Source organism: Sorex fumeus, unplaced genomic scaffold (genome assembly GCF_029834395.1).
Source record: "Sorex fumeus unplaced genomic scaffold, SorFum_2.1 ptg000024l, whole genome shotgun sequence".
NCBI classification, from domain to species: domain Eukaryota; kingdom Metazoa; phylum Chordata; class Mammalia; order Eulipotyphla; family Soricidae; genus Sorex; species Sorex fumeus.
This window is the reverse complement of record NW_026606081.1, coordinates 23,213,141-23,225,396: the sequence shown is the minus strand read 5'-3', so window position 1 is coordinate 23,225,396 and position 12,256 is coordinate 23,213,141. Positions and strand designations below refer to the sequence as shown.

Below are 12,256 nucleotides of genomic sequence, written 5' to 3'. Positions count from 1 at the left end.
CCGTCTGTCTGTAAACTCTGGAAGTCCCAGGCTCTCCCTGCCCCCTATCCCCTCCCCCCCCCAGCAGTGGGAACGACGATTAAAGCAGATTGGGGTGGGGGAGGCTGGCAGGAGTTTGCCCAGGGAGAAACTGGATCACGTTCTTCAAGAAAGGCCCTGAGATGGGGCAAGAGGTCGTACTTTGTCTTGCATCTCTGACACCCTGTGGCCTCCAGCAACGCAGGGCTCACTCCTGAGTCAGAAACAGCCCCAGATGTCAACCCCCTCCCTTCCCCCGCCCGAGGACAACCCCGTCCTTACTTTTCTGGGGGCTAAGCAGCGTCTTACATGGGGTGCACGGGGCGAGGGGAGAGGAGACAGGTCCTGAGTCCTGGAACGGGGTCTCCTCAAGGCACCCCAGGGCCCTGCCGTGCCCCACCCCACGGACAGGTTCTGGTGCGACCCGGAGCCCTCGGAGCCAGGGCTGAGGCGAGAGGACCCCGGGGAGGGGAGGGGTCAGGGCACCCCCCATCCCTCCTCCAGCACCAAGATCATCCCGGTCGCAAAGATCAAAGATCAAAGGTCGCAAAGGGCCGACAGTCAGCCGGCCCCTAAGAAACACATTGTCCCCAGAGCTGTCTTCCAGGACCCGCAGGACCCGACGCCCGCACGGCCCGGAGCCCCGCGCCGAGCCCCGCCCGCGCCCGAGACCACGCCCAGACCCCGCCCCGGAAGGCCCCGCCCCGGAAGGCCCCGCCTCGCCCCGCCCGGCGCGCCCGGCCGTTGACTTTCGAACGGCGGGTCCCGCGCTCACCGGCCATTGGCCGACGCGGCGCAGTTGAACGGAGCCGGCGTTGCGCCTGCGCGCGGAGGCCCCGAGGCCCCGCCCCCCGCCCGGGACCCGCCGCGCAGGGGGCGGGGGGCGGGTCCGGCGGCGCCGCGGGCGGCGGGCGCGGGCTGCGGAGTCGGAGCCGCGGGCGGGCGAGTGCGGGGCGCGGCTGCTCGGGCCGGCGAGGTGCGGGGCGCGCCCGGGCTCGGACCCGTGCTCGGGGGCGGCTGCGTGTGTGCGTGGGTGTGGGGGGGCGTGATGGGACGCGCGGGCTCGGGTCCGGGTGTCTCGGGTCCCGCCCGGGAAGTTTCTGCGTCCGGTGGAGGGTCGGCGGGGGGCGGGGGTGCCGGGCGGAGGCCCGGGGTGCCCGGAGACCGGGCGGCGACGGGTCGGGAGGTAACTGATGGGGGTCCGGGGGTGACGGGGTCGGGGGCTCCCGGGTCCGGACGGGCGGGGCGGGGCGGGGGTCGAGTCCGGGCGCGGGGCGCGGCGGGGGGCGGGAGGCGATTTCTTTTTGGGGGGGGCACTCCCAACAGTGCTCCCAACCCGACGCCTACCGCGGGTCCTTTGTGACGAGCGTCCCCGGCCCAGCCCCGACGCCCGAGGCAGCCCCCGCCCTGCCGCGCCCCGCGCGTTCGCGGACACGCGGCCCGGGCGCCCGGCAGGTCACGGCCACGGCGACCACGGGTCTCCCGGGACGCGCGCGCGTGGGCGAGGCGCCGGGGCCGGGAATCGACAATTTCACTCTCCTTGCAGAGGGAGAGGAAACGCTGGGACGTTGGCGAGCGCGAGTCCTTTCTGCCCCGACTCCGAAGCGCGGCAAGAGTAGGTGAGACTGGGAATTTCTTTTTTTGGGGGGGGTCCCACCCGGCGATGTCCAGGGGTCCCTCCTGGCTCTGCACTCAGGATTTACTCCCGGCGGTGCTCGGGGGACCCTAGGGGATGCTGGGATCGAACCCGGATCGGCAGCGTGCAAGGCAAATACATGCCCGATATGAAACTCCAATTAGGAAGAAGGCGCATAAAGTGAAAACTCCTTCTGACCTATGATTTTTTGTCCCTTGCGTGTGTTCTGCAAGGGTATGTCTTTGTTTGGGGGCCCCACTCTGGACCACAGGTGCTGGAGATCAAGGCCAGGCTCCTGCATGAGAATGTTTATTAAACACGTGTGTGGTATTTATACATAAAGGTTGCCAGTTTCATTTAACAGGTTTTCTGAAAACCTTTTACTACGCATTTTTGGATTGAGCTGCCCTCTTGAATGATCAAGCCGTCATTTTTCTGAAGTCAAGTAATATGATTGAGCTAGCCTGGCAAGGTAGTATTTTGATCTTAAGTGATGCTGGTTTTAATGGTGTCTTCTAGCAAACTTAGTATTTAGCCTTTTCCACCAAACATAGCTTTGAAAATTGTAATTAAGAGGCTGGGGGTGGAGTGAGTGGTTGCATGTTTTTCACGTAGGATCAGAGCCCTGGGTTTTAGCCCCAGCACCAGACAACAAACTCAAATAAGGTATTTTAGGGGCTAGAGAGATAGGACAGCCAGGTGGGCTTTTGCCTGGCGACTGGGGTTGGATCCTCAGCACCACACATTGTCCCCTCAGCCCTGCCAGAAGTAACCTCTGCACACTGAGCCAGTATTTAGCCTTGAGAGGCTAGAGGGATAGTATAGCAGGAAGGGCACTTGCCTTACATGCTGCTGACCCGGGCATCCCATATGGTCCCAGTGAGCACCGCCAGGAGGAGTGCCTGAGTCTAGAGCCCTGAGCACTGCTGGGTGTGGCCCCCCTAACCCTCCAAAAGAACATCTTAAGCCTAAGCACTGTTGGGAGTGCCCCCCCAAAAAAAAGAAATTTTTTTTTTGCTTTTTGGGTCATACCCGGCCATGCACAAGGGTTTCTCCTGGTTCTGCACTCAGGAGTCACTCCTGGTGGTACTCAGGGGATCATATGGGATGCTGGGAATTGAACCCTGGTCGTGCAAAGGCAAATACTCTACCTGCTGTGCTATCTCTCCAGTCCCAAGAAAAGAAATTTTTAAAAACTTATTTTTCTTTTAAGAAAAGAATTTTTTTTTTTGCTTTTTGGGTCACACCTGGTGATGCTCAGGGGTTACTCCTGGCTCTGCACTCAGGAGTTACTCCTGGCGGTGCTCAGGGGACCATGTGGGATGCTGGGAAATGAACCCAGGTTGGCCGCGTGCAAGGCAAACGCCCTACCCGCTGTGCTATCTCTCCAGCCCCAAGAAATTAAAAAAAAAAAATGTTCTTTCTTTAGTTCTTAGTTAAATTGCAGTTTTTTTTTTTAGTTATGGAGACAGATTGTGAAAAATGGACAGAGTTCAAAGCAGATTTCATCAAAATCTTTTTTGCTTTTGGATTTGAAAGTCACTCTTAACTTTTTTCATTATTTTTTTGTATAGGTTCCGGGCCCTTTTTTAAAAAAATTTTTTAAAACCTCACCCTCTGGAGAGGTGGCACAACTGTCGTTTCTCTAAAATTAGTTGTGAAGTGCATGCAGGGTTCTTTCATCAGTGGAAGCTCACAAGCGTATTGGGCGGTAGCGCCCCCGAGTTTTCCCAGACTCAGAGCCGACTCACACAGCAAGTCCAAGAGCAAGTCATGAAACTCTGTAATGTGGTCAACATAATTTCTCTTCAGACGTTGTAAAAAGTAATACATGTTTTATAGGCATTCATGTTTAGAGATGAAAGGCAATAACGCACTAGTGAATTAAGAGGTAAAGAGTAATTAGTGTAGGAGAATGGGTAGCGATGTTTCGGTTCTACGGTGATTCTCTGTCCCTGGGCTGACTGTGTGTAGTCTATCAGTTAGATGGTTCTCCCAGGAAGAAAGGATCCCCTGAATATTGACAAGTTTAGACATCCAGAAGAGTGTTTTGACACTTAAACCCCAAAATGTTCATGAGATTCATAGGTAGGTGATCCAGAGTGACTTCCCGGCCCCCCCAGTCCCAAAATACAATTTGAGTCAAATTCATTTTACAGAGGAAAGACTAGAGTATTATAGCTTTTTAATTGAATTCGCATAACATTTGGGCGTTTTGCAGGATGGGCATACCCAGTGGTACTCTGGGGGGAAATGGGTGGTATTTCTGGCTCTGTGATCACGAGTGACTTGGGGGTGCTTGAGGAACCATCTGTGGTCCTGGGATCGACCCAGGGTCAGTGGAGTGCAAGACAGTGCTTTACCTGCTAAGTGCTTACAACATTTTCAAGTTGCATTGCTTTAAAGTATGAAATAAAATTGATCCTTTGATTTTTGTTTGGGGGCACACTTAGCTTCTGGCTCTGTGCTTAGGGGTTACTTTTGGTGGTGCTGTGACACTGTACAGTGCCAGGGATTGAACTTGGGTCACAGCATACAGGCAGTCACCTTCAGACCTGTACTATCTCTGGCCCCATTTTAACATTTTCTTCCCTTTTCTCTGTATGGTCAGGAATTGAACCCTGGTCTCTGCTTGTGAGATGCACACTTTACCACTGGGCCATATCCCTGGCCCAGTCGTTTTTAAGTGTACACATAAGTAGCATTAGGCACATATTTCCATTTTTATGTAACCATCACAGAATTCATTATTTTATAATTTTGGTTTTGGGACCACACCGTGTCAGGGCTTACTGCAGGCTCAATGCTCAGGGATCGCTCCTGGCAGTGCTCCGGGGACCACATGAGGTGCCAGGGGTTGAAGCCAGTCAGCTGTGTGGAAGGCAAGTGCCCTACTCACTGTGCTCTCTCTAGCCATGGGAATGGTTTGTTTATTGTACATCTGAAATATAATAGCTTACTTGTGTGAGTTACTCTATAATTGTGGCATTTTTGGTTTATGACTTTTTCCAGTAACAGTACATTTATTTCTTCTTCCTTTCTTTTCTGGATTAGGGTAGCAGATTAATCTTATCACTTCTTAACAAAAGACCCCAAAAATGTAGCAGCTTAAAATAGTAAGTCTCTCTCTTTCCTGGCTGAGGGCTCATCCCAGAACTGCCACAGTCCCTGGTACTTTCTGGTGAGAGCAGCTACATGGACCCCCAGATTTGGGGGTGAGGAATGGATAAGACAGATTTCATCTCTTTTATGCAGGGGTGGGATGGCACCTGGTGGTGCTCAGGGCTTACTCCTAGCTCTGCGCTCAGGGATCAATCCTGGTGGTGTACAAGGGACCGCTTGGGATGGACCGGGCCTAACCCAGTTCTCTTGCGTGCAAGGCAGGCAATCTACCCACTGTACTATAGCTCCGGCCCCATGAACTTGGGCATTGTTTTGGTTTTGATTTTCTTTCTTCAGTACTTTCTTTCTGTATTCTGTAGGGCTGATAGTTCTTGTAATTTCCATGCACGTCCAGGGTTGAAGTAACACAGCCTCTGTCCCTTCCTCCCTGTTCCTGGTTCATGTTCCCCAGAAGTAGTCACTTGCATTTCTGGTTGCTGTTTCTTTTGGCATTTGCCTCTCTGTTTCTATACCATCAGCTTGTAATTTTTGATTTCTTAGTATTTTCACCTTAGATAAGTATGGGTCTCTAAAAGGAAGGTGAAGTTTTGCCTCTTAAACATGGTTACCTTCCTTTCTTACTTCACACAGCTTAGTTTTGCTCTCTCCTTAGTTTGGATTACTGTAACCAAGGACTCAACACCCATTTCCCTCGCACAGGTAGGTAGCCCGAGAGTCCACGGTCGGGACGCCAGACTCACGTGTCTGGTGAGCTTGGCCTGGTTTACCGCCGGCTGCCGTCTGACTGTCTCAGTGTGAAGTGGAGGTGAAGTGGGATCAAGCCCTCGTGTTCCTTCTTGACGCATCCCCTGCCGCCGCTTCTCTGTCGTAGTGGCTGAGGTTCTTGTTGTGATGATGGGTTTTGCACACTTGCCTGGCTGGTGCTCGCCCATTTCCCACCGTGGTGCTTGGTGGGGGTTCCGGTCTTGGGTTCGGTGCTGGTGCAGACCTGCGGTGCTTACTGAACTTTGGTCTCCCGGTTGTCTTGCATTCGTTCTCACTGGGGGGTCGCACTTTCTGGCCCTGCTGCTCACACATCTTTCCGGGAATCTCAGCTGACTAGAGATGTGACTGGAGATGTCTCGTGCTAAGGATGATAGCAGCATTGGCCAGGAGCACGTGGAACAGTGCGTAGATAGGCACATGATAGAAGTCTTGCAAGACCGTGCTGCAGATCACTGTGCCACATCAGCTGTTGTAGAGCACTAATCCCATTTCTTTTCTTTCCCCGCCCCCAGTTTGTTGTTGTTTGTTTGTTTGGGGTTTTTTTTGGGGGGGGGGGCTCACCCAGCAGCGCCTGGGGATTGCTATTAGCTTTGCACTCGAAAATCACTCCTGGAGGTGCTCGGAAACCATATGGGATGCCAGAGATCAAACCCCTGTTTCTTTGTGAAGGCAAACACCCTCCCCATTCTGCTGTCTCTCCAGTCCAGTGCTAATCTCATTTCTGAGGGCTCCTTGTTCATGACCGAGTTCCCTTCCTAGTTCCCATTCTCATGCCATTCAGATCACAGGATTCTGATTTCAGGGTGAGAATTTCAGCATGACCTCTGTGGAGAGACAATTATTCCATTTATCCGGAAGTCTTTTTGGTGAAATCAGTATTTAATCTTGGTAAAATTGTGACTAAAATGACAACTGTGCCATCTAATCTGCTTTTCCATGATGCAGTATCCTATCCCTTTCTCCTAAGTTTAGTTTTCTCGTTACTCTCAATGTATTCCAACGTGCCACAATCTTTTAGTTCCAGGTAGACAGTCCTTGTAGATCTATTATCTTCCTCCAGACTATTTGTTCTCTTGCCTGGCTGTGTAGTTGTCCTGAACTAACTCTCACCATTATCCCAGTAAGAATTCTATTCTCTCACTCCCTGCAGCGGTTCTTTCAGAAAAGGCCAATGAGACATTTTCCCCCCCTTGTACATTGACAGGGATCAAACCCAAGACATCACACACCTAAGTGCTTTCTTTTGCTGAGCTACATCCTCAGCACATCGTTCTTTTCTTCCTTCTTGTTTTTGGTGTGGTTATATACACACAGCTAACTAAATCTAAGGTAGTTGTCCTACAAAACTACATTGGTAGATTTTTTTTTTTTTTTTGGCTCCTTTTCTCAAGGGCCTACACTGGTTACAGAATATTCTCTGTAAAACATTTTCTCAAAGAATTTGCTTCTTTGAGAAGGTGTAACTGCTTGTATCTTGTTTCTCTCAGGCAGCAACCAAGATCCTGTCTTTAGAAAGTTATTTTCAGTGAGGTTTTTCTCTTGGGCACTTCTGACTCCTCGTGGGTGTGTTACTTAGCATCAGTCAGGGGTAGTCTTGAGACTAGAATTTATCACCCATACGTTTCTGATTAAATTTTATTTACAAGATTTCATATTATGGAAGTAACTGCAGAGAGAGTGGTGTTTGCTTTGCTCAGGAGGTGACATTTTGCCACAGTGTTATCCTAGAGTTCTAAAACATATTACGTTTTACAGGGTTCCTAAATGGGTTCTTACATCTGTTTTCTAGGGTTTTTAGTTTTTCCCCCCCTGAGGATTTTGGTTGGATTGCTTTGGACTGATTGATAAAATAGCTGTGTTATTAAACTGTGTGTGTTCCTCAAATCGTGTCAGTTGTTCGTGTCAAGTCCTTCCTGATGAATTCTGATGTCACTGAAATACATTGAGGAGAATGTTTTTCTTGGATGGCTTTGGGTGAGATTCCAGTTCTTGCTGTAGGTGTGAGGTAGTGTTGTTTTCACATGCGTTTACTTGACTTCATCTGTAGTCTTGCCCACTTACTTCAGTTTCCTGGAATGCTTCATGGTTCACACTTACTAAGTGACACATTTTTGGATTCTGAGTAATGTTATATATAGAATCTTGTAGTATTAACAGTTTTTTTTTCTAACCAGAAACTGTCACTGATCACAGAAAAAAAAATCCAATATAGGAAACTGCCATTTACCCAACCAGTTTTGAGGGAATGCTTACCAAGTGTGAAGGCCTGAGCTTAGATAAGTTGTAATATGTAGAAAGTGTTGACAAAATCCTTTTAATTTTCATATTTTTGCTTTTTTTTGGGTCACACTCAGCAGTGCACAGGGTTTACTCCTGGCTCTGCACTCAGGAATTACTCCTGGCGGTGCTCAGGGGACCATATGGGATGCTGGGAATCGCACCCGGGTTGGTCATGTGCAAGGCAAACACCCTACCCGCTGTGCTCACTCCAGCGCAACAAAATTCTTTTAAATCAAGCTGAGTGATCTGTGAAGCTCAAGCTAAGACCAGAATAAGAATTTTGTCTCACAAATGAAGAGAAGCAGATAAAAAGACTAGGTTTTTTTCCTTTTTTTTTAATGTGCAATAAAAATGCAGTTATATGTAGATTTTTTTTCTTTTTGGGTCACACCCGACAATGCACAGGGGTTCCTCCTGGCTCTGCGCTCAGGAATTACCCCTGGCGGTGCTCAGGGGACCCTATGGGATGCTGGGAATCGAACTCGGGTTGGCTGCGTGCAAGGCAAACGCCCTACCCGCTGTGCTATTGCTCCAGCCTCAGATGTTTTCTCTTTTAATCTTAAGAATTTTTTTTTTTGACCGGGAATGTGGGGACTGTGGTGGGGGGCACACCCAGCAATACTCAGGGGTTAGCCCTTGGCTCTGCATTCAGAATCACTCTTGGTTGTCTCCAGGGACCTTATGGGGAGGCCAGGGATCGAACCCAGGTGGTCATGTGCAAGACAAGCACCCTACCTGCTATGTCTCTCTCCCTAATCTTAAAATCTGGAGGAATAATTGGTTAACCTTTAGATCATGAGTGGCTCCATTTTTTTCTGAATCATGTCCCAAGTAGGGGTCAGACCACTGTGCTAAGGGGTCACTAGTGCCACTGACAATACCCCTGGGGACCTTGGAAGGTTCCACCCAGTTATGGGGGCCATGTGGTGCTTTTTGCATTCTTGGTGTTTGGGCCAAACTTGGCTTTGGTCAGGTATCACTCCTAGCAGGCTTGGGGTACCATCCAGTACCTTACCACTGTACTTCTGTCCCAACCCCCTTTATCTTCCTATGATTCTTCAATAGTGATGTAACTTGATTGTTTATTAGGACTGAGCAAGTCTTAAAAATGGTGACTGAGGTGGGAGAGTACAGTAGGCAGAGTTTTTGCCTTGCACACGACTGACCTGGATTTGATCCCCGGCATTCCATATGGTTCCCCAAGCAACAGTTACCAGAGAAACTTTTGGAATCAATTGGAGCATTAATTCTCTTGGATTGAAGTATCATTTTGCTATGTCTGTATTTTTAATCTTGCCTATTAGATGTGCAGTTCTAATGTTAGCATCTTAGGACACAGAAAAGTTATAATCATTAAACTGACTTTAAGAACATTTAAAAATGATCAGTTTGGGGCTGGAGAAAAAGCACAGCAGGTAGGGCGTTTGCCTTGCACGCGGCCGACCCGGGTTCGATTCCCAGCAACCCATATGGTTCCCTGAGCACCGCCAGGGGTAATTTCTGAGTGTAGAGCCAGGAGTAATTACCCCTGTGCATTGCTGGTGTGACCCAGAAAGAAAAAAAAAAGATGAATTAGTAAATTCAGGATTGCATTTCTAAGAAAGCTACATTTAAAAATTAGAATAAATACTTTCTTATTTTGGTGAAGCAAGGTAGGTGTGAGGGGAAAGAGAAGTACATGTTCGAGAGAATCTAGGCTTCTCCAGAATGGAAATAGGTTAAGTAAAAAATCAAGGCAAGTGAGATGGGTGTTCCAGAGAGAACACAGGCTTGAAGAGCAAACCAGAATATTTTCATTTCACTCACTGCCTACCAATAATTAGTTTATTTTTAAATTTCTAATTTATTTTTGGCTTTGGGCCACACGTGTATCAACAATTAGTTTACAGGGCTGGATACAGGGCTGTACAGTGGGTAGAAAGCTTGCTTTGCATGTGGCTGATGCCTGGTATGCCATATGGTGCCTGAGCACTGCCCGGAGTGCACTTCTGAGGGCAGAACCAGGAGTAACCCCTGAGCAAACTCGGAAAACTCGACATAACATGGACATTTTTGTTATACATAAGCAACATGAAGTTTTTCTCTCTTAACAGGAAATGCACAATTTTGAGGATGAGTTAACATGCCCCATTTGTTACAGTATCTTTGAAGACCCTCGTGTCCTGCCATGCTCTCACACCTTCTGTAGATCTTGCTTAGAGAGCGTTCTTCAGGCATCGAGTAACTTTTACATATGGAGACCTCTGCGGATCCCACTCAAGTGCCCTAACTGCAGAAGCATGATTGAAATTGCTCCCAACGGCATAGACTCGCTACCTGTTAACTTTGCGTTAAGGGCGATTATTGAAAAGTACCAGCAAGAAGATCACCCGGATATTGCCACCTGCCCTGAGCATCACATGCAGCCATTAAATGTTTACTGTCTGCTGGATAAGAAGTTAGTCTGTGGGCATTGCCTCACCATAGGTCAGCATCACGGCCACCCTATCGATGACCTTCAGAGTGCCTATCTCAAGGAAAAGGAAACACCTCAGAAGCTGCTGCAGCAGTTAACTGACACTCACTGGACTGACCTTGGTCATCTGATTGAAAAGCTAGAAGGACAAAAGTTGAATTCAGAGAGGATGGTCCAAGCTGATAAGGAGGTGGTTCTCCAGTATTTCAAGGAGCTTAGTGATGTATTAGAACAGAAAAAAAAACTTTTCCTCACTGCCCTCTGTGACGTTGGCAATCGGATTAGTCGAGAATACACACCACACATCGAAAGGATGAAAGAATTGAGAGAGCAGCAGCTTGAGTTAGTGACCCTGACAACATCTTTACAAGAGGAGCCTCCACTTGAGTTTCTGGAGAAAGTGGATGACCTTCGCCAGCGGGTGCAGACGTTGAAGCAAAAACCCCTGCCTGAGGTTCTGCCTGTCTTGATCTGCCCTCGAGCCAGCCAGGTACTGAAGGAAGATTGGAACAGAACAGAAATTGGACAAATAAAGAAACTTGTTGTCCCTGAAATGAGAATTTCTTCTAAAAGGATGCCATGTGCCAGGGCCAAGAAGGATGAAAACGAAGTTGAACTCTATAAGATCCTCAATGTTGTTATTGTCACACTGATTTCAGTGATACTGATGTCAATCCTCTTTCTTAACCAGCACATAATAACTCTTTTATATGAAATCACTTTAGTCTATTTCTCTGAAGTCTCTTCATGTTTTTACCAAAGCTTATCTAACGGCCTGTATGATTTAAAGAATATATTGTGTCACATTTTATATTTACTGAAGGAATTCATGTGGAAGCTAGTTTCTCGTTGAGAATTCAAATCTGACTAGTTGAATAGGCTTGTTCTGTGCAACTGCGATGAACCATTGCTAAGAGGAGAAATGGGTATAGCACAAATAAATTAGCAAACTAAGCCTTATTTTAGTGGCAACACATGTTAAGCTTTTCAGCTCCTGTTAGATAGAAATGTTAAACAGTCTCGTTTCAGCTTAAAAACTTTAGAATCTACGTATTATGTAAATGCTAATCTATCAATCCATTTATCGGCATGAGTTGGACTCAGGATTGCTGGGACATTTGGAACACTGATGCCAGCACTGTGCTTTGTGTGCAGTGCACCTTTAAGTGTGAACCATGGGTGGCACTTGCTGGCATCAGTGTAATTCCAGACTTAAACCAAGATTGTCTTTTACCATTCTTAAGCACTGTAGTTGTAGCTTTGCGGTTCTTTCTGTATACTTCAGATGGCAAAATTCTCCAAGTGCAGGTGCCTTTATTTGCATGTGGTTTGAAGCTTCTGAATAGGATAAGGATGGCCAGTAAAGCCTCAAAAGCGATGGGGAGTTGTTCACATTAAAGATGCTTTTGATCAGGTATTTCTGATCCACAGGTTAATGTATTCTTAGATGTAAGAGCTTCTAGCACCATTTGTTCCTAATAAAGTTAATGCTTTTTGAAATGACATTTCAGGGAATAACATTTTCTTACACTTTTCACTGTTCTGGTTTGTGTAAATTTTAGAATTTGACTTCTACAGATGTACTATACTAGTTCTTAAATTAAAAATGTTCAAAACATGTATCCTTAGAAAGCATTGACTTATTCATCACATTTAGAATGCATCTTTTAACTATATTTCTGTGATTTTTCTGCTAAATATTCCCTTGTGTTGATACTCAAGTACCAATAATTTAATGTCCTTTGGGCCACACCTGGCAATGCTCAGGGAATTATATGGGCTGCTGGGGATCAATCATGGGTCAGCTGCCATACCTGTCGTATTATATGCTGGGCAGGAATGTACAGAAGGAAACTATCTGCACTTTCATAACCCGGTTTACTGAGTAACAAGTAAATTTTAGTCTCTAGGGACCACTATCTAAAAAAGAGCCCCAACAAACCCTAATACTGTCATAGACGCAAATCACTTCATTTTTT

The 12,256-nt window shown here is 47.7% G+C and overlaps 1 protein-coding gene across 2 annotated transcripts; it reads left to right on the top strand.

Moving 5' to 3' along the window:
• The first annotated feature begins 933 nt into the window (after positions 1–933).
• TRIM59 (tripartite motif containing 59) lies at positions 934–11,808 on the top strand. Of its 2 annotated transcripts, none has more exons than XM_056113924.1 (2): positions 934–994; positions 9,916–11,808. In XM_056113924.1, the coding sequence occupies exon 2, from the start codon at positions 9,919–9,921 to the stop codon at positions 11,128–11,130; it is 1,212 nt and encodes a 403-aa protein (XP_055969899.1). In that variant the 5' UTR covers positions 934–994; positions 9,916–9,918; the 3' UTR covers positions 11,131–11,808. The 2 variants fall into 2 exon arrangements, with proteins under 2 accessions (XP_055969899.1, XP_055969900.1); XM_056113925.1 differs by lacking the exon at positions 934–994 and adding an exon at positions 1,565–1,637.
• Positions 11,809–12,256: the final 448 nt, after the last annotated feature.

Bases quoted from the DNA above. Each gene is read 5' to 3' on its own strand.
- TRIM59 (XM_056113924.1), top strand. From the start codon at position 9,919: ATGCACAATTTTGAGGATGAGTTAACATGCCCCATTTGTTACAGTATC.